Below are 22,803 nucleotides of genomic sequence, written 5' to 3'. Positions count from 1 at the left end.
CATGATGCCATACATAATCATAGATTATATTCAGGGAATAATGCAGAGTCACACATTTTGTAATAACCTCGTGTACATGTAGTTTCTGTCATAACATACAACGTGATTAAAATGAGTCTAATCAAGTGATGTACTAGGCACCAATAACTCAGAAACCATTTTCAATTAACATTTACCATTCTTTCTTCGTTTGGCAACAAAATATAGGCCTATGTTATGAGAAAATTAATGTAGCAGCTCGCTGCATACACTCAATAAATAGGCATGGAATCGTTTTTCTTTTCTCACTTAAAACTAGATTTATGCACACAAAAATGTCGGTATAAAATGCTCAAGAGTACGCAAGTACTGATTTATTGAATACAGGCATGAGAGGCATTGTATTACAATATATAGCTGAAGTTGCTGAACTACCAATTTTGGTCATAATTACGAGTTGTGAACAATCACGTTAAACCAATAACAGAGTCATAGAATCTGAGTCGTACAATATACATAGTATCGAAAGGATGTTTGCTAAACAGCAGTTATCAAGGCGATAAATCCGTAAAGATTTGATCACAACATGTTGATCTAAAGTATTTTTAGTACTGATGAACAACTTCTCAATGAATACAGTTGTATCCTTTCAGATGCTTTAGAACAATATAGTTTTCTGAATACGTTAATATAATTTCTTCTGACATGATTTGTTACGTTTCAATCCCATCCAAGACCCCCATTTTTTTTGTCACACATTATTTTGATTCGAGTCATAGTACTGATCAATCAACGAAAATGTATTCAAATAAAGATATTACAGAAATAATGACATATGTATATTCATTCTGAACACACACAGACAGTGTCAATGGTAGTCGGCGACTTTGTACTTAAAATGAATGATACATTAACCGAGTATGAGGTTTGTTTTCGGTATGGAATTACAATGGAAGCAGTTCAAGAGATACCAAAACAATATATGCCATAGAATGCTACGTTTCTAGATTATTATTATAATCATTATTTTTCCTTGTTGGAAATTTGGGGCGCCTTTCGCCCCCCCCCCCACACTCCTTCATAAATGGTTACAGACGGTCCTGTCTCATGAACTGATACAAATACGTGCAAAATATAATACACAATTCAGTTTTTTCTTCTTCAACTATTAAATATTGCAATACACTACAATAGGTGGCAAACGAAAGCGTAGATCCCCTTTTTACTATTTACACAAAAAATAAGAAATTTTAAGACACAAAGTCATGATTGACTCTGCAAGCATTATAGGCAACGAAAATTAGTTACGCATGTCAAGATCAAGTGGCAATGCGAGTCATAAGCGAACGAAAACACAAAGGCATTTTAATTTTAGTCGACTATAGAGAGAAAAACAAAAATACCGGTAGAGTACTATTTTAGAGCTAATAGTCAAACGGAAAAATGAATACAAGCAAAGCGCATGTACAAATTATCATTATCAAGGAAAAGGCTTATAATGTTGATACTTCAGCAAAGAGGTAAAGTTAGAGACTTTCTTTCTTCCTTTTTCTCTCTCCATAATTCAAGCGTATAATGAATATCTATAAAAGTGCATGCAGCTGCGAGTGTATTTTTCTGAATACAAAATAATTTGCTACAATCCTCCCTAAAATGAAGTGGCGAGTATAATACTTAATATCTAATAATTATCGTTAAAAATGCATTTTTGCCCATAACTTTGGAATAAATTTACTTACCTCTATTCATGTAATGATTGTGACAATAATTATGATCAATACTTGATAGATGAAGTTTGTAATTATTTTCTCAGAACTTCATTGGTCGTAGAGATTGATAAATAAAGTTATGAAAAGATATAGCCTTTATCTATCAAGAATAAAAGATATTTTCACAACACTTCAAGGGGAAATTAAAAACAAAATATTCCAACTTCATGGGCAACAATGTACGTAACATTCTTTTTGAAAAGGATTGCATCAATACATCAAACGCTGGAAATATGAAATGAATGGAAGTGTATTGAAAAATAGACTAAATCAACAATAATTTGTTACCATTGTCATTTAACAAGTAAATAATTATGTTATCCCAAGATTATCGATACATTCTGTTGAGGATGACGCAAATGCGTAGCCCAAGGTGTCTCACACAAAAAATCAATTGTATTTCAATATTTATGCCAAAATATTAACCAATACATTTCAGAACATCGGGTATAACAAGTAAAAAGTATACACATAACACAATATAGAAATATTTATAGGCATACTTATCATCACGCTTTACTTAAATGAGATAAGAAATTATTTTCATGCAGTAGAGCAGTTAGAAGCATTTTCCCGTCAAAATGATTTCTCATGTATGGGCCGTCTTATAAAGAGCTGATTTGAGATTGATATCATTCACAACTATGCACAAACGATATAGTGAACTGCATACTGCGATTGAGTGGAGGATTTTCGATTTATTTGAATCAATGGCAACTCTTTATAAGACGGGGACCTCGATAACACAAGGTTTTCGAAACGCAGGCAAGTCAGGCTGATCATGCCAGCCAAACCATCCCGATTGGCGCAATCATAACAAAATTGCATAATGCCGCTTGCAGGCAATGCGGCATTTCGATTGCGTCAGTACCTGTCTGTGAATTTATCCACCAGAAATTTAGCGCAGTGGTTGCACTGTTCAATTTGCGTTCACCTTTTGTTTGATGACACTCTCACACAGCGAGCCAAAGACTGCTTTTGTCGATGGCTGACGGCGGCTGACGCAGGCTGACGCAGTCCTTTCCACCAAGATTACGCCTAGTCTGAAAGGGGCACAACTGTAAAGAGGACCTTACACCATTCTTAGCCAATGGACTTGGTAAATTTAGAGTCCCCAATGTTTATCGGCTCATGCTTATATTACCTGGCTACGAATTCGCTCACTACTTGTCTAAGACAGATATCCACAATATTAAATTTGAATCATGGAACCCTTTGTCGAACTAGAAATGAAGACGGTCGATCCGTGGACATTTATTTCTATTTCGTGCTTTCTACGATTTTGACAAGGCAATATTTTTGAAGCGGTTAGCCACGATACGTCTGTGTACTTAATAACAGGTTTGGCGGAGGCATTTACACCACGCCATATATATGTGTGCAAAAAGTTTCCAGCGGCTTTATGCCTCGTCAAATTAGTGGCAAAACATTTAGCTAAGGCTTGTTCCATCCGACCATAATAGAATGTAATAGCCTGGAGAAAAGTACTGTTCATCTTAATAGTGGTAAAATGGATGCTCTTGATCGGTGAGGTGCTTGATTCTATCAGAAGCCCGTCTCTGCCTCGCCCGCCGCTGTCCCGTTCGTCTCTACTACACTTTGCGGTGCTTGATGTGGAACTCTGAGGTAGAAATAATCAGAAAAAGCAGATTGTCATTTTTCGACCAAACTGTATCTCTATGGTGAGTACAATAGATTCGGATCATTCACAACTCATCATGCCTTTATTATGACGAGAGCCATATTATATATTGAAGTTAGTTTTATGTGCCATGATTTTGAGAGACAGAGGTACCCATACTTTGTTGGGCGAGTCCGATATAGGAGCTTCACGTTAATGGAGGAACTTATCTAATTTGTCAGAAAAATGGCCCAACGACCCCTTCCCCCCTTTCTCCCCTCTCTGCGACGCCCAAAGCGACGCCCGTTTTTATAGTGTCTGGGTCGGGGCCAATGTCATCGACAGTAATTAAGGAAAAAGAATCTACATGTCAACATGATCTCTATTAAAGCCAGTCTGTACTAGTTTGGCCAGGAGGGATTAGACCTCCCAGCGTGGTCACTGACAGGTGGTTATCTCATCAAATTAGCTCTCAATTAACATAGGAAAAAGAGGATCATAGGGGACCAACGGTCACCGCTTAGGCATTGTTTGCTATATGGAAGTAGCTAGTGGGGCTTTAAAGTAACTCACCTAATAACAACTGAAGCATCATCAATTGGTCTTGTTTTAGGCCTCGCACCAGGAGGCTTAGGATTCATCGGAGTTGACGTCTCATCTGGGTTTTCTGTAAAGGTTAAATTCCAATTTTTTTTATCATTTCCAAACGGTACAAATAACATCACATCGAACAAAATAATATCAACATTTTGTTTAGGTAGACTTTTTATAATTGATCACAGAACGGAAAGAAAAACTTGTAAAAGTGTAGCATAACTTTTAAAATAATAAACAAAAGAATAGAAAAACAAACATAATGTCCGCAAATGGAATTTTAAGTCACACATAATTATAAAATTAGGCAAAACAACTATTGCATTGCTGTACAGCAGGAAATTAATGCGTACTGTTTAATATCTTTCTTCAGAACGCCATCCCTTGTTTGTGTCTGAGCATGCTTTTGATGTGACTTCAGTAAAAATTGGATAGTAAATAGACAATGATAAAATAGTAATAATGATGATGATGATGATGACAATGATGCCTATGATCTTACCAAGCATAGGGGAATGTTCAGTCGGCTTATCGGAAGGCACATGGTTACTCTCTGCTGCCGCTCCAGACCTTCCTTCTTGTTTCTTACGATTTTGTTGGATTCTTGCTTTTAGCGCTAAAATCAGAAAAAAGGGAAGATCATTATCAGGATATTAAATAAATAAATACTTTACCTTGATATTCATTAAAGTAGGAAATTGTACAGTTGTGGTTTCAGAATTATGCTTTTTGCGAATATGAATTACTAGTATTGCAATATGGCAAGAGAAAATCTACACTAATATGGGGCGTTGTTTATTTTGAATAGCGAATGCGGGAAATTCTAAAAATTTGCCGATAAGTTCACAATCTCTTTTTTCTTCTTTCAACTGGCGACAACAGAGAGTCAGAGAGTGAGAGAGAGAGAGAGAGAGAGAGAAAGATAGAAAAAGGTAGAAAGAGATAACAAGATAGAAAGAGAGACAGAAAGAGAGAGAGAGAGAGAGAGAGAGAGAGGGGGGGGGGGAGATTTGAACTTGTTGCTACTGGAAGGATAGTACCTAAATATTAGTTGGGGTCATTTTAAAGCTAACATTATCAATTGAGGACATAATTATTTCGCATCCGATAACAGAATTCGTTGATATAATATTAGAAAAAGGGTGTCATATGGATAAGATGAATAATTGCGTCTTCTCATTTTAACAGCAACCATAGAGCCTACTAACTAAACCAAGCTTTATCCCGCCAACGTTCAGTTATCTATGACAGAGTGTGTGCGATCTGATAGTTTTTACAAACTTTTATCAATCAAAATACATTTACGTCTGGGGACCGCCCTTTTACACAGCCATCCATAAGACGCAGGTGTCTCGGGAACTTAACGGTCCGTCAGAGTCGGTATGTATGCAAAAGCAGGGAGCTGACCGTACCACAGGCGTAAGACCGACTCAAAATCGCCCCATTATGGCAATGATAAAGCCATGCAAAGTACAATCCAACGTAAATCGGTCTCACCTGCTGAGGGCGCTTTCTTCGCTCTCTCCTCCTTCGAGTGCGATGACGATGCCCCTTTTCTCCTCTGCGTCTCGGCATCGATTTCATCTTCCCGCACCGTACACGGGCAGCAGGTCGCACAGCAGATGTGGCAGAAATTCGACATGCGGCTTCGAGATGGTGTATCGTCTGATCAAAGTTAAATAAAATAAATGTTTGTTCTTCAAAAATGATAATTCAATATTACCTTTAATCAGATAAAATATAAGCATACTTCGTAGTAATCTTCCATCTTTCAATCCTTACTACCTCGTAACTCTTCATCTATGTCACAAAATGTACTTTGTTCAAATCTATTGTTTTGTTCTTGCTCAAGAATGATTGAACACAAATTTTATTTGGACATAACAACTAACTATTCATCCGCTAAATAGGCTGCTACGTCACGAAAAACTCGGAGATGGGTAAAGAACGACAGTTTCGAGGTGATGTTTTCTGAAAATTCTGTTCCATAAAAAATTGATTATATTGACACAAATTCGTCAACATCATTCGTGACTTTCAATTTAAGTCGTTATTAAAGGTACTATGTCCCATTTGCAGGCCAAAAAATGAAAAAGTTAAATTCCAACTGCATTTGAAAGATAATACTAATTAAGAACTTCCCTAAAAAAGGTTGGGCTTGAAAATGTCTTCAAGTGGGAAAAAAACGACTATTAGTTGTCAAATCGACTTTAGGGCTATAGAGCCCAAAAGTAATAGTCTTGATTTTCAGACAATTGTACCGAATGGTCATACGTTTTATGCTGCGCAAAGATTCAATCAGTTTAATCTTGGCCATCACAAGAAGTGGGTTATTGATGTAGACAAATGCTCATGTTCCCTTTACAACTCTTTTCATGTATGTTATTACTAAAGAAGAAAAAAGCCAGTCAGTCACTCAATAGTGTCTGACAGTGAAGTCTAGCAAGTAAACGGGTTTCCTTGCATAATTTGAATATGAGGACACTGCTAACGTTTAAATTTCACAGATAGGACATACATGACGTATTCATAATTCCTGCAAAGTTCTACAGAATTTGAGGTTGGCTGCAAAAGGGACATAGTACCTTTAACAGGGATTAGGTGTTTAAATATACTTCCTGGAAGTAAAACAAACAAAAATGTACACTCACCGTCAGCACTCGCTGTTTTACTGTAATTTGATCGTACCATTGTGTCTCTTATCACTATAGAAGAAATGAAATAAGGAAAAAAAACAGTTAGAAAGGTATATATCCAGGCGATAATCAATCGAAACCGCATTTTCTCGACAGAATTACACAAACATAACACCAACAATGTCCCGTTCTTAGAAACACGATTAAAGGCACTTCATTAGGATCGGTATTAATGTGAATTATTCGGCGCAAAATGTCCCGGAAGCTTGGCGAATTCTTCTTTCATTATACGGAGCTTGTTGTTGATGCGACCATCAAACATTACTAAAAGTTTATTGATTGTACAAACATAATACCTAAAGCAGTAAAGGGTGAAATATAAAATGATTGCCAGCCACATTTGAAAACTCATTCTATGTTATTCTAACTTGAAGTAGTATGAACATCCGATGCCCTTTTCATTTTTTATGGAAAATGCACTTTCAGCAATTAAAGGCAAGGCGTTTTACCGGCATCACTGTCACCGATCACCGATCTACATCACCGATGTAGGCCTACTGTATTTTCAATTGCACCATTTTTCGCTCAAGGCGTACATAGAGCGATTTCCGGATCGTGTACCCAAACATCATCAAGCGTGCGTTATCAGTTTTGGATGCATTGTGGGAAATTATTGTCGACACGTTGGGACATTGTGAGTAGTAGATGACAGTATAAGTAAATCTGAGGTATATTTTGTCGAATACCCTGCCTTTAAATTCATATGAACTTTAATAATTCAATAGTTATATTTGTACTCCAACCATATACTCACATATTTTCATCCATAATGCAATCCCTACGACGACTGCTATTAATACAATGACGATAACTACTACGACGATAATGGTTGTGGTATTGCTTCCACCTGCAACATAATAGTTGGGACAACAGAAATATAAAATTAAGATCAAAGTTTACCTCTATATTACCTGGTATATATTATCGTGTTACAATCATGAAAGTTCATCGGTATTGGTAATATGAATGTTTGCAATTTTAAATTCTGATGGAAATACAAAATTTGACCTCCGAAAGGTTCAGCTGTTCAGCTTCAACCTTCATCAAAGATGTGACCCGACTTGTTATATCTGACGTAATTGTCTACGACTCGGTTTTTGTCAATTACGTCACAATGGTCGAAGATTAAGTCGGGACACAACGCTGACGAAAGCTGTATCTGAACAGCTGAACATTTTGGAGGTAAAATAAGTTTGTATTGAGATGCAGGCTTAACTTTCAAAAATATTAGAGTCTATTAACAATAGAAATAGAATAGACAAACTTTGTTTGATGCTATTTACTCATATAATAATAATAGTAATTTTGATTTATATAGCGCTTAATACGGTATATCGTCTCTAAGCGCTTTACAAATATTATTACCCCGGTCATCAGATTCATTCACGCACAATATGCGCCATCTCCACTCCCTGGGAAGTATTCTTACCATATGATCCCCCATGAGGGCATAGGCAATTACTAACACAAAATGTTTTTGTGATCCTACAGGGTCCCCATTTCTCTCTTGGGTATTAAGTGGCAAATGTAGATTAATGCCTTGCCAAAGTCAAGTGCTTAAACCACTCGACTACGACACTTCATATACTGATATAAGATTTTGAACTGAGCTGAAAACAATTCTAAAATGTTTTTACCGCTGGTGCTAGGGGCCCAACAGACCAACGCTGTAATTATCCGGGGTGGGTCCGGCACCGCCTCACCGCTCACTTCACATCTGACATCCATGTTCGAAACACCCATTGTCACGTCGAGGCTACCATACACATCCCTCGTCCCGTCCGGATTGTCCGCAAACTTCAGCGGTGCTCCGCCCTCAGATACGTCGTTAACGAACCAGACAAGCTCGACAGACGGCCTGAAGCTATCTACCTCGCACGATAATCGGTATTGGGTGCCTTGTGGTATGGTGTATTGGCAAGATGCGTTTGCGGATGGCGATGAAGTGGGTTGGAGTAAAACTATGGTAGGGTACGGCTCCGCTGGAGGTACTAAAACAGAATAAAGAGATTCGAAAAACTCATTATAACAAAATAAGCTAAACAATATTCCGGACGATTACATTGCTATGCGCTTCAAAATTAATTGTCATTATACTCCATTTAAGGATTTATTATGATTAATGCCAGACATTAAATGTGAACCATATAATTTATATCGCTAGGTAAGTTCCAAAAATGTCTCTCCAGTGACCAGTCTCACGAGTCTCCGTTTCGTAATTATGTGGTCGGATAAGGCTTTTCTTCCAATATTTATTTTTCAGGCCAAAAACAAACAGCATAACAACAATTCTGATTCAAATAATGTGGTTGGAAATCTAATAATTATTAAAATTAATGTCTGATCACTTTTTTAAATAATTTCTTTTAACAGTGAGATTAACATGGAAACGCAAAAGAACGAAAAAGAGATAATAATCCTGCCGTGCTATATTACCCAAGGCGGCATAGCCATCATCATCGTGACATCATAAATCGATTGTGAATATATTTACCTGCAACTTCTAACTGGGCTTCAATCACTATATCATTGCTCGATGACGTCAACGTGACAATACAATAATACATGCTTTCATCCGCTATATCGACATCGTTGATCACCAATGATCTGGACGAAGACATCGAAATACGACCACCGTCGCTTCCCTGTCGGACACCGTCCACGAAAGACGCCACCGTGGTCGCTCTATCGATGTCGTCACCCTTCCTCCAAACGATGGTGATGACGGCGTCGTCGACTTGGCATTCGAGCTCTGCCGAGTCCCCTTGGAACACGACGGTCCGTGAGACGGCGGCGACATCGCTCAAACACAGACCTGTTGAAAATGAAGTGAAGAAAGAAGGCAAATTGTAGACGTTTAATCAATTGAATTAACTTTATTTAAAATCCCCTTTTCTTTAATAAAATACCCGATGACCGAGGTAATAATATATATATGTGTAAAGCGCTTTGAGAGGGCCTTCGGCCCTGAAAAGCGCTATATAAGAACTAGGTATTTTTATTATTATTATATAGGGGGGGGGGGGGGGTCACAGTATTGTTTTTTAGGCACCGTCTTTCCATCTCTCTCTATCTCTCTCTCTGTCTCTCCCTCTCTCTCTCTCTTTCTCTCTCCATTACCGTGAAATAAGGGTAAATAAACGATGAGTAAACGGTACCTATTAGTAGTAACAATTAAAGTCTATATTAATTTGCCACATATAGGCTATAGGCTATTTCACTTATTAAAAAACCGAGAGGCCGGGTAATGTTGGAGCGCCTTGAGGACCTTGCAAGGTCGATACGTGCGCTATTTACATGTAAGAATCCAATATTATTATTATTATTATTATTATTATTATTATTGGCATAACGATCTCTGATGTGAGCAGAAGAATAAAAATCAACATTTTCCGAATGAATAAAGGATTTTGTCGGCCAAATTACAGATTCGCTTTTGGAAAAGATTTTTTATGCACGTTTGAACATACGGACGTTTCAACACTTATACATGAATGGTGACCATATTTAGGTCCAATGCGTATATACACTCGTGCGAGAGGTCGCATAAAGTGCAGATTAGTTACCCTTCTTGCACGGGAAAGACCTCGGGGCAGTATTAATGCTGGCATAAATGTCGCATTTGATTCCGGCATTTAAATGTCAAACAAAATGTCACGAAAGCTCTAACGTTTGGAATGGACAAAGCCCTGGATGTACCACAAATGGGCCGGCTCTTTTGCAAGCATAATCTGATAATGGTACTGTGTTCTCCCCCCCCCCCCCCTCCCTCTCTCTCTCTCTCTCTCTCTATCTCTATCTCTCACTCTTCTTTCCTCCTTCCCTCCCCATCTATCTTTTTACCTGCCTCTCAGCGTCCCTCTCCATGCACCAATCATCAATCCCAGATAATTCTCTCTCCCTCTCCTCCCCTCTCTCTGTCCACCTCTCTCTCTCTCTCCTCTTCCCCCTCTCTATCAATTGGATGTTTTGATCATACCATTGTTTATAATTATTAGCTGCACTTTGGAACATGTTATTCATAATATTTCTTCTTATGTTATTATTTCATCTCTGAATTCATAACCTTTAAACAAATTATTTATGAGTTCAATTTGTACCCAAGTCTGTAAATATTTCAGATAGGTCTACATTGTTTTTTTTATTTTTTCAGGGCCCTCCGGGATAGCAGTGTTTTAACTGAAGAGGCAACCCTGCTTAAATAAAATTAGAATTAAATCAATACATTCAAATACCCCCGATCCTTCCCTCTCTATATCTGTCCCATCTATACAACTTCTCGCCCTCTCCCTACTCCCTCCCCTTCGCTCTCTCTTTCTTCCTTTATACTCAACCCCGTCGTCCCATCCCTCTTACCCCCCCCCCCCCCCCCTCGGTCAATCTCCTGTCCCTCACCTCCTCCCTCTCTCTACCTCTCTCTCCACCCTCTCTCTCTCTCTCTCTCTCTCTCTTTCTCTCTCTCTCTCTCTCTCTCTACCTTCATCCTTATCCTTTTTCCTTCCCTATTTGCCCCGCTCTACATTTCTGCGTTTTCCCCCCTTGACGCAGAGGCTAGATCAAGTTCAAGTTGGTGGTGCGTATAGAATGAAACGCACATCTCCTTCTCATTTTTCTCTCTTCACTTTCGTTTACGATATTTAGGTCACAGACTCAGTTGATTTAAAGTAAATTAACAACGATGTCACTATGAGTTACAACGATGCATTCATTGCAATCTCTCACACATTCATAGTGCCGTAGCAAAGGAGGCTAGTGCCCCTCCCTTTAAAAAAATAAAATAAAATAAAACAATAAGAATAAGAAAAAGCAAAGCAGACAGTAAAAGTTAAAATGATTTTTTTTTATTTTAGAAAGGTCAAGATAACTAGGTGATGACAGGACCCCTCCCGTACCACCCCCAACTGAAGACTTCTCTATTTTACATTTACAGTCACCGAGTAAAATCGGCAACCCACCTTCATAACAGTGCCCCCATCAATGGCCGAACCAAAGTTGCCCCACTGCACATTCAAATGGCCAGATATCAGAAACTATTTGAACAGGAGTTTACTTTTGTATTCATTTATTTATTCATTCATCATTTGCTCGTTGATTTATTCATTTATTTACTTATTCATTCATGCATTCATTTATATATTCACTTAATCGTTGAATAAGTAATGACTGTTTTTCATTAGACTTTTGTCATTTTTCACGACGATTCTTCATTCATAATATTAAAGGACCATAATCACCTTTCGCGCTATATACCACAATGCTGCAGTACACCTCTCTAGTTCATGTTGATCTTGAACTTACATGCACACTCACTGGAATGCCATCATACATTTTAATATATCCCCCCCCCCCCGCCACATCATCTCGTTATCCCGAGAGCAGGTATATCCCGACAGTTGATGCATAACTAACAATTATATCGAATCAATTGATCTCCTTGGAACATCCTAATGGGATTTCCTTTCAACGCGCTCTTCACAATGCCCAAAAGTGCCTACCAATTTTTTTCAAAAATTAATGAAATCTCCCCTCCCCTCTCTCTCTCTCTCTCTCTCTCTCTCTCTCTCTAGTCATTTATAGCGGCGAAACTACGGATGATCCCTCAAGCCTCACCCCATAACATATAATTAAAACAGTCATTAATTAATTAATTAATTGACAATTCAATGAATATATACATGAATGAGTGAATAACATAAGTAAATGAATGAAGGAATGAATGAATGCAATAAATAAACTAAAAGAAAATAAACAGATGCTTAAATATTTATTAATATCTGGTCATTTGAGTGTACAGTGAGACAAATTTTGCTCAATGAAATATCCTTCGAATGCGCGCAAAATGCCCAAAATTCCTAACACAATTATTGATCGGCCTTTTGTAAATATATAACTTTTATTTCAAGTATAGGTTTCACGCTTCCACAACGCTGTAGCCGGTAAGATTCCTTTCTTTTCTTCATGAACTTAAAATGACTGCACGCTCACTGAAGTTCCATCATACATTAATTTAATCTATCCTCCCCACATCATATCTTATTATATTATGGAGCAGGTATCCTGACAGTTGATGCATAACTAACAATTATATCGAATCTCTAAACCCTCTTAGAGCGTCGTAATGAGATTTCCTTGCAATGCGCGCCTCGCCCTGCCAATCCAATCACAGCGATACGGATAGAGAAATTAGTTGCAGCGGTTTGGGTGTATTATGCCGTCCCTGCATGGCGGAGTCAGGATTAAAGGTATTGTATTTAACATTTTTCAAGTGCAATGGAATTAGAATACACTGTCTTCGAAAAAAATGGGTAAATGTATCGTGACATATTTGACAGTAATTGACAATTTTAATAAAATAATATGATACAATTTGAGGGATAGATAAATTCATATTGCGAAACACGAACAATTATGAACAAGGGGCGAGGAGGGGTGGGGGGGGGGGGGGGGGGGGGGGCGTTGTGGCGTACCTGGGCTAACCCTTACTGTAGGACTGTGTTCGTGTGTGTGAGGTGGATCCTCTTAGTCCCCGCCCTGTTTGAAGAACGTGATAATACACGAAACAAACAGACACACAAACACGGATCTTTCTCCATCTACATGTATTTAACCATTAAAATTCAATACAGTAAACATACACCTGCATAAATAATTATTTGATTCTAATTGGAATTATTTTTTTCTAATTATATCGGGATATCATAAACTAATAGGAATTAAAAAAACATCTCTCAAATAATTATCCACTCAAATCTTTAGTCAGACAAAATAAACTTAGACATATTTCAACAACAAAAGGTTTGTACAAAGAATAATTATCACGATATTTGTGCAGCATTTATCGTAGAGTTTGGGGCCAATTAACAGCATTTTCAAATACGGAACAAGCGTTTTCTATACCAGTCAACCTCTATTATTTCAAATGCAATTTAGGTTTACAAGGCCGTATCATTTCATTATCATAACCACAAAACGCAAAAAGCCCTTTTATCTAGATACATGTACGTGCTCTCCCGAATGAATCACCCCAGAGCCCTCCCAACCTCACGCTTTAGGATTCCGCCCGATTTTTGCCTCTCCATACTTACGGGGCAAAAATGCATTTATGATACAAAATGCCTCCTCAAAAATAAAATGGGATGACCTTTTCATTGAAACAAATTGCACTAGGCAGAAAATTGGTGTAATGGGACAATGTACAAAGGTCTATTATGTTGATGTATTTTCTATGCACAAGAGTATGGTAACTGGGCGGGAAGGGTGTTTACTGGTGTCACAAAAGACCAATTATATTGTAAATGGGCGAACGTTTAATCCTTTTGATTTGCGGTGCCTTATTGGATATTTTGATTTGTCAGTTATTGCATATTATTTTATCGCCCAGCAGTGTACTTCGGCAAGGCTGACAGCTTGATATGAGACGTACAATGTATGAACATATATATACTCGGATTAATAATACAGTCTAATACAACTAATAATAAAATTATAACAACAACAATACTACTATATACTTAAGTTACTTCTAATAATTAATAATACATTTGGCGTGATGAATTACGATAATGCCCCTGAAATCCCTGAATTTCAGATTAAGATTATATTATTGAACTATCATAATGGAAGTCCCTCGAAAAACACCAGACAATGGTAATACCGATGTAAATGCCGTTGTTATGATTTGATGACTCATCCTACTTTTCGCCCTTCTTTCTCTTTCTGTCTGTCTCTCTATTATGCCCCCCCCATCTCTCTCTCTCTCTTTATCTGTCTATCAATCTAGTTCCATTGTCATGTGCGACAATAAAATTTATTGTCGTACGACATGTAGTTTAAAGTGTACGTGTTTTACAACTTCGTCTGGCTTGCTTTTGGAATTCAGTTTCCTTGATTTTCCAACCATAGTCCCCCGATCCCTCTTTTTCTCTAGATAGAAAAATAGAAAAATGACAGGCTTAAACCCGTCACTTTTTTCCTATTCATTGCATTGCATATTAGTTGATGATATGTCGGAAGAGCTTCGGAAAAGCGACGGACTGGGTCGTCTGGAGAGAGTTTTGTTTCTTTAAAGACCGTCCACACTACTGGGCCAGGATGGATTAGACCACACAGCGAGGTCACTGACTGGTGGCTATCTCATTAACTCAGCTCTCATTTAACATAAGAAAAAGAGGATCATGGGAGACCAGCAGGCACCGATTGGGGAAGTTTTCTATATAGAGGGAGCAAGTAGCTACAAGTAGGTCAGTGGGGCTTTAATGTGTATTCTATAATCCTTACACGTACCAGGTAATTAGGATTGCTCCCTGCACGTACAGTTATCCACTATATTATTCATGCCCCTTTTAAATGTTTTATTTTTGTGTTCTTCGTAACTCAAGAATGAAAGGTGAAATGGTTGAATTAGTGTCTTAGATATACCACAATCTTAAAGGTAAAGACCAGTATTGGAAACGCCCCAATTTCAAAAAATGAAATGGAAGCTCTCATTACCAATCATGTGAAAGACCATGATTTGACTAATATATGATGATAAAAAATTTGCCGGGAAACCGCCTACTAATTCATATATTTGGTAAATTTGTTTCTCTCATGGTCTGTGAGAGATATAGGGTAGTCCCATATACATCTTTCTGTGTATAGTGCTTGTAACTTTACGAAGAATGGGCCAAATTTCTTATCATTTTGATGATTCCAGAACCTTGCAGATGCTAGATGCTAGATGATCAACCTTTTCTGATCGATTCCACAACGTTTCTTTCACAATGCAATCGCATGACCAGAACTGGTCTTTACCTTTAAGAAACATATATCGGGACAAATCAATTTTTCACATACAAAACTTGGTAAGGGTACAAATAATTCATTTGTTAACTGTTTATAATTTCGTCCAGGGTCATGACACTCATTGCTCATAATTTCAAGTCAGACCGATTATCAAAGCTATATTCATGACTCATTGAGCAAACAACGCGTTCTCTGGCCCATTAAACCGACGCGACGCTATTTATTCAAGGTTTACATATTAAACCTTAACCCTCTACACATAATAACAAAATTGTGTACACAAAAGAGGTTCTATACTACATGTACATGTAGTCTGCACATTATGAACACAACAGGTATAATGCTGAACAGTGTAGGAGGGCAACAATAAGCTGTAAAACTAATTCCTAATCCTAGTTTCTCATGAGGATTTTTAGAAAATGGGAGGAGGAGATTCAATGTTATTTGTTAATTAATATATTTTCTTACATAGAGATTATATTGGGTCTATTTCAACATACATATCGATATCTCTTTTGTGAGTCGCACATGTACTACAGAGGCTTAACAACGTGGCATTGCATTATATGAATTATTTGTGTTTCATTTCATTTCATTTCATTTCATTTATTTTCCACATTAAAAACCACAAGAATATACAAGGTAAGAAAATACATTTAATACATTTGACACATAGAGCAAATGAAAAACAGATACTTAAGCATAAAAGAACAATGAAAATCTACTTCAGTTAACAAACATCAACATTAAAACATAAAAAGGTGAGTAATGTAGATGGGGCTAGAAAAAGCCACATTGTCTAGATGTCTTAAGATTGTAGCTGTTTTAATTTTGAGAATAATATCCGGCGAGACGATAAAGGGAAGGAGAAAGAGGCGAGAAATTGTATTTTCAATTAGCCACAATGTGGAGGGTATATATGATATTCAACTTTTTTTCAAAAATGTATGTTGGTTTTCCATGTTCGGTAGCGTAGTTCAAGGCAGAGAAGGGGCAAGGGGCGCTCTGTACCACCCCATTTTTTGTTCATAATAATATAAACAAATAACAGATTTACCTAAAATAATTAACTGCTGGCACTACTCATAAACATGGACAACATCTCAAAGGTCTATATGTATATTTCAAAGCCAAAGGGGAAGTACGCGCTGGATTTTTGTGGTTTCAATAAAAGCAGAAACATGAGAAAAATAGATTTCTCGGATTTAACCGTTCTTATTAAAACCCAATAAATCTCAGGGTGAACTTCCCTTTAATACATGAAAAGCACATGTTATTAAGTGAAGGTAAACAAATAACGAGAAACAGTGTTTTTTTGTTGTTGGGGGGGGGGGGGGGGGAGTCCTCGATAGCGCATCCCCGATGATTAGATCGGTTTACTAACATATTCGTATTTGATGCATACTTTTTAAACAAAGCGGGTTGTTCTTGAAAACTTGAAGTATTGTAGTTCATTAATTAATTACAGGTTAATTAAATAATTATGTCCCAAGAAAAGAAAGATCCATAAATTTGATTGTTCGTAAAACGATCTTTAAGAACCGCTGCAAAACAAACTAATCTGACTTCTAATCAATCTGATCATAACCAAATCAATACTTCATTATTAATAATGATTTACACATGTAATCCTATTTAACCTTCTGCGTTATTGACGAAGCTTTCTTTCAATGGGCCAGCAACGGATGTATACATTGTACAGTGCGTCCCAGAAAAAAAACGAAACCGAGAATTATCGATGTTTTGTCATAACTTAATCACAATCATAATACACACATTGGTAAAGCTTAGATACTCCTCTTTCAGTTGATGCCACTCATATTATGTCACGCATGAGTGAATACAAACATTTTGAAGAGGAAAACTAAAAAGTCATTTTTAAGGGTGGTATCTGAATTTCAAAGACAAAATCACATAGTTTCTAGAAACTTCATTTTCTGCCTTTCATATGACACCTCAATTTCGTCTTTCTTTCGTCTTCTTTGTGCATGTGTATAGCCTTCATCATGCGATTAAAAAAAAAAAAATGTTTTTTTTTTTGAGGGAGAGGAGGGGATGAATAAATTTGGTTTGGCTTATCTGAGCCCACCCCCCCCCCCGGAAAAAAAAAATAAGCCTCTGAAAGGGGCGAGAGAAAAGGGAAATATATGTTTTGTCTTACAATCTTATGCAGTCTTGGTTAGCTTGCTCGTATTAACAAAAAAAAAATGATTGTATATATATACGACACTTCCTCTTTCGACAATTGCTCAGTGTCAATAACCAAATACTTAACTTCAACCGTGGACCCAACGTTTTACCTACATGTAACCCAAAACCCAACCCTAAACCTTAAAGCGAATTGAACCCTGACCATAATAACACTACCCATATACCTTTTACGAAATAAAATTCGGAGAAAGTGTGTGCTATGGCGATTTCATATATGCACTTCGATATTTAAATTCATAACAAATTGATATCAATACGTTCACAACGAAACCTGAATTCCTTTCACAAATTACTATGTACGCATTGACTGCATGCGTTCATAAACCAATTCCCCCAAATGATAAACGATAACCAGCACATAGACTCAGAGTCAGAGATAATATTTAGCTTCTATGTTTAACTACGAGCTTTTGTATTGACAAGCGACCGCAAAAGCTGACATCGAGATGAAAAACAATCGAACAAATGCCTTTTGTCTATTTACTGAAATGTCAAAACTCTAAAGGGAAGTATTGTGATCATACACTGGTAAAGGTTGCAGCTGCAGCAAAACAAATAATTGTTGAAAGAGTCCTAATATTACACCCCCCCCCCCCTAACCCTTCCGATATAACAGATCTGTACACATCTCAGGAAATACATATAGTATGTAGATATGAAGCAATGTAAATTGTGGTTTACCTTCCTACACCGAAAAAAAAAATGCATTGTACAGGTAGATCATTATATACGCAGGAAATATCGTTATGAAAATATAAACCACAACCGCAATAAGATCTGCATAAATAGGGAACAAAGCTTACAAATGTAATGGTAATGAATAAGAATTGTTATTGAATTCGACATACGTACTGAGCAAGCGAAGGCCGTTCATTAGTATATACATAGTTAATATTCCAGTAATTTTCTCAACCACTCCCCACGCACCCCCCCCCCCCCCCCCAACCCATACTGGACCCCTACCCGAGTTTTGAAAATTGACAACGTAACTTTTAATGAATCTAAAGCACGACAGGCTGAGCGGCATCTGCTCTTCTTTTCCTCCTTCTTCTTCTTCTTCTTCTTCTCCTCCAGACCTCCTCCTCCTTCTGCTTCTTCTTCTCCTCCAGACCTCCCCCTCCTCCTCCTTCTTCTTACTCTTCTCCTTCTTCTCATCATCCTTCTCCTCATCCTTCTCCTTCTCCTCCTCCTCCTCCTCCTCCTCCTCCTTCTTCTTCTTCTTCTTCTTCTTCTTCTTCTTCTTCTTCTTCTTCTTCTTCTTCTTCTTCTTCTTCTTCTTCTTCTTCTTCTTCTACGAGCATTTGTATTGACAAGCAACCACAAAGGCTGACATCGAGATGAAATAGTTTATTCTCAATGGTAATTAGATAGATTATTTTTTGGGGAAAAACTGTCAACTTCAAGATATATTTTTGATGCCAACATTTTGCCTTTCTGACTCCTACTAACTTTGGTCAAATTTTCCCCTATACATGCACCTTTTGCACCCATAACGTTGTAGCATCGCCATTTCAGTATAGGAAATAATTCACGATTTAGACGTGCACCTTGAAGCCCGGGGCAAAAATTGATTTTCAAAAATGAATGATGTCCTCTCCAAAACATAAATATTACGCCAACAGAGGATGCAATTTTAAAAAGCAGAGCGATTGGCCTTGTGGCCAAAAATAATGTTTTTATTATCGATCGATCAGCGAATGTCTTCACTCGTCCAGGCCTCAGCTGCTCTTGGTCCCCCCTCGTTATTTTGTTAACATTGTTATTTCTTTTTTGTTGTCTTCTTCTTCACCTGCATACGATATCTCCCCATAGCTTTCGGTCTGTATTTATTAGTGCTGTATCCACCTGACCCTGTCCTGTTCATATTTATCATCAATATTCCCGATCTATTATCAACGTCTAATATTAGTCCCTCTCTCTTCCTACACATCTCATTTTTCTCTCCGCTTCTCGTACTGTCTTTCTTTTTTAATCCCCTCCCCTCCGTCTCTCTCTTTAAAGTTCAACGATACATTTGGTATAATTGATTGTGTTAGTTCTTATTATATGCTAAGTCTTGTTTGGTCATTTGGTCCAATCGGATGTTTTTCCATTCAAACACTGAAAGCTACAAAGACTATAGTGTATATTATTTATAAGGTGTCTCTTTCTTTATATCCCTCTTGTTCTTCTCTTTCTTCATCTAGCTTTTCTATCCTTCATGTTTTCTTCCCCCATCCTCCATCCCTCCTCTTTGACTACATAAAAGAAAAAAATACTATGTTTAAGTGGTGGTTTACCTGACTACTAAGACAGCATGAATGCTTGTGAGTTGGCCAAGTTATAATAATATCATTATTATCATTTTAATTTTTATTATATCATTGTTATTGTTATCATTAGGCCTATTATTATCATATCAGGAGTAGTAGTAGTATAGTACATTTTGTAGTATCGTCATCATCATACTTATTATCACATCACTATCATAATCAGGCCTATTCATAATCACCATCATACTCATCATCAATGCAGGTACCATCACCAATATTCTTTGTACTTGCTTATTTCCAAAGATTTATTTACAGGTTTTTTAAGCCATTGCCAAAGTTATTAGGCCTATAATAAGTTTTGATCTGGCACATCATCAACATTTTTGTAATCTCCAACTCCTGAAACTGAAAACAAAATTTGAACTTTTATGTCTCGTCGGTCACGGCAAAATGACACTCAATGAGAAAAACACAAACCTAATTTACGCCTTTATGGCTGCCTGGTGCCGAATTACAGGGCGAATTCCACGACACACACCAACAATTATGCACTCGACATTTACAGAACACAGGCAGCCTCCAGCCAGCCACGCGACCACCCGTCAACACCTAGCCAAGCCGAACCGCCCGGCTACATAATACACCACAATGCCGTTGAAAAGCCGCGCGCTTCAATTCATTCTGTGCATCTAATGACTTTTGTATAGGGGCCTATTGACACCACCCGCCCAGCGCTGCGAGAGGCCTGGTAATAATTGATTTACCGTGTTCGCGCTAACTTCGCGAATTTGAAGCAAGTTTGTGAGAATTGAAGATTGATACTTACAATAAGTTAGCAGTACTACCGCTAGAAATCCTTTGGGATGTGCCATATTGGTCCAAACGTGAGAAATTATGTCAAACATGATTTCCAAAATTCCGCGGAACACTACCAAAACTCGACTTCCTGGTATATTATATGCACAGGTGCAATATGTGCGCCGTCCGTGTTTTGGTATCAAATTACACGTTGTTCTTTAGCAGCTCGCTGTCAGAGCGGAGCTGGCATGCATGCTTGCTGCACACTAATATAATGTTGGCTATGTTAGTTTTGGTCTAGCGTCCTCTGCGCCAGTAGACCGTATCATTTATCAAAAAGATATCGTCGAGGACACGTACTGAACTGGTAGGGGTTGCATGAAAAAAGGAGGGGTGGGGTTACATGAGGAAAGGAGGGGTGGGGTCATCTTCCCTTGGCCAGCTCTTTTTTAAAAGTCAACAGAGTATGTGTTAGATGTTGATGCTTTAAACCAAATACAGGCAAAAATAAAAGGCCATTAATGAATGACATTACAAAACACCCCTTCCTAACCATGGACAAACTGTGCGAATTTTGGGCGCGACTGGCAAAACTGTGCTTCTTGTAGTTGAAAAACTTTAGGGCACTTCGTGATGTTGATATTATTATTATTATTATTATTGAGCACATTTTTTTTTTTTTTTGATCCTCAAAAAAAATTTCAATTTGCACCCCCCCCCCCCCTTGAGCGCCAGGGGGGGGGGGGGGCCAACCCCCCAAAAAGGTAAAAATCACGTGATTTTACATGATTTTTTTCTCAAGGGGGGGGGGGGCCGGGCCCCCCGGGCCCCCCCTGGATCCGCCACTGATCACCACTTCCATAACCACTACAAACAACAGCAACATCACCAACCACCCTCCTCAATCATCATCCGTATTCACCACCACAATCACTTTCATCATCACCACTGTCCTCTTCTTCTTTCAAATCAACTTTTATGGAATAATTAATATCAATATAATTTCACAGAGCTCAAAATTACCCATCCCCCAGTTTTTGTGACTGTTATGAACACAAACTCTTCGTCAAGTTTTGTTATTATAATCACCACCACTATCGCCATCATCACCACCACCACCACCACCACCATCCCTGGCATCATCAGCATTACCATCACCATTAACATCAACGATACCATCATCAATAACCATCACTATCTTCGATATTACTATCACCCCCGCTAACTCATAATTATATACATGTATCATCATTATATTATTATTATTATAAAGCAGCAGCAATCATAATCAACGAATAACGCTCATCTCACAGACAGAAAACGATACACTTGAAAACATCTTTTATATCAATAAGCAAAATGTTCTCCTTTATTCAGTTATTACAACACGCGCATGAGTACAATCTTCACATTATGAAATCTTTCTTTAAAAATCAGTTGCAAAATTTAAGAAATCTCAGATTAGGTATAATAAAATAGTGATATCTATTAACCAAATATATACACATTAAACAAGCCATCCATTAATACGAATAGTATTATACTAATCATTTTATAACTTAACATTTGAATAAATATTCATTGTCCATATTCTGGACATTTTAATTGAGTACTTTATCATTCATTCACATTAAAACTTGCCGAATGTAGTATGATAACAATAAAATAAAATAAAAAGACAGACTCCGAAAACATTACAGATTATAAGATCTGCCATGAATTGAATTGATAGATGTAAAAAACCTTTTCAAATGTTCATCATGTTTCAGTGTTTTTCATTTTTGTTTTGCAAACTGTTCATATTTTGATGGCCAAATTGACCAATCAATGAATGATGAATTATCCGAATGGCTTAAGAAAGTTTTCTTTAAAAAAAGGCAGCTTCATTACAAGAAAAATATGTAGACATCTTATACATACATTCAGAGGAACAATGGCTATGTATTTTGTCAAAGAGCTTGAAATTACAGTGAATCTATTTCCTAATACTTTCAGCTACATGAATACTGCTACAAATTTGGCAATATTGCAACTAGAATACATTATAATAAGAATACACAAATGCAGCCTCTAAACATATCAATTATATAAAAATCCTC

The 22,803-nt window shown here is 37.4% G+C and overlaps 1 protein-coding gene across 1 annotated transcript; it reads right to left on the bottom strand.

Moving 5' to 3' along the window:
- Positions 1-317: 317 nt before the first annotated feature.
- LOC590005 lies at positions 318-20,970 on the bottom strand. Its single transcript, XM_789628.5, has 9 exons — positions 20,733-20,970; positions 9,154-9,474; positions 8,297-8,650; positions 7,414-7,506; positions 6,615-6,668; positions 5,461-5,628; positions 4,466-4,579; positions 3,943-4,036; positions 318-3,369 (listed from the first exon to the last, which is right to left on the bottom strand). The coding sequence occupies exons 1-9, from the start codon at positions 20,809-20,811 to the stop codon at positions 3,294-3,296; spliced, it is 1,353 nt and encodes a 450-aa protein (XP_794721.4). The 5' UTR covers positions 20,812-20,970; the 3' UTR covers positions 318-3,293.
- Positions 20,971-22,803: the final 1,833 nt, after the last annotated feature.

The sequence above is a fragment of the Strongylocentrotus purpuratus genome, unplaced genomic scaffold (assembly GCF_000002235.5).
Source record: "Strongylocentrotus purpuratus isolate Spur 01 unplaced genomic scaffold, Spur_5.0 spur5_scaffold_1, whole genome shotgun sequence".
NCBI lineage: Eukaryota > Metazoa > Echinodermata > Echinoidea > Camarodonta > Strongylocentrotidae > Strongylocentrotus > Strongylocentrotus purpuratus.
The sequence above is the reverse complement of the archived record's forward strand: the minus strand, read 5'-3'. Positions and strand labels throughout refer to the sequence as shown.

Coding starts and splice junctions, on each gene's coding strand:
- LOC590005 (XM_789628.5), bottom strand. CDS start 20,811: ATGTTTGACATAATTTCTCACGTTTGGACCAATATGGCACATCCCAAA. Junction 4,037..4,465: donor TGAACATTCCCCTATGCTTG/GTAAGATCATAG, acceptor TAACCTTTACAG/AAAACCCAGATGAGACGTCA. Junction 3,370..3,942: donor GATGCTTCAGTTGTTATTAG/GTGAGTTACTTT, acceptor TTTCTACCTCAG/AGTTCCACATCAAGCACCGC.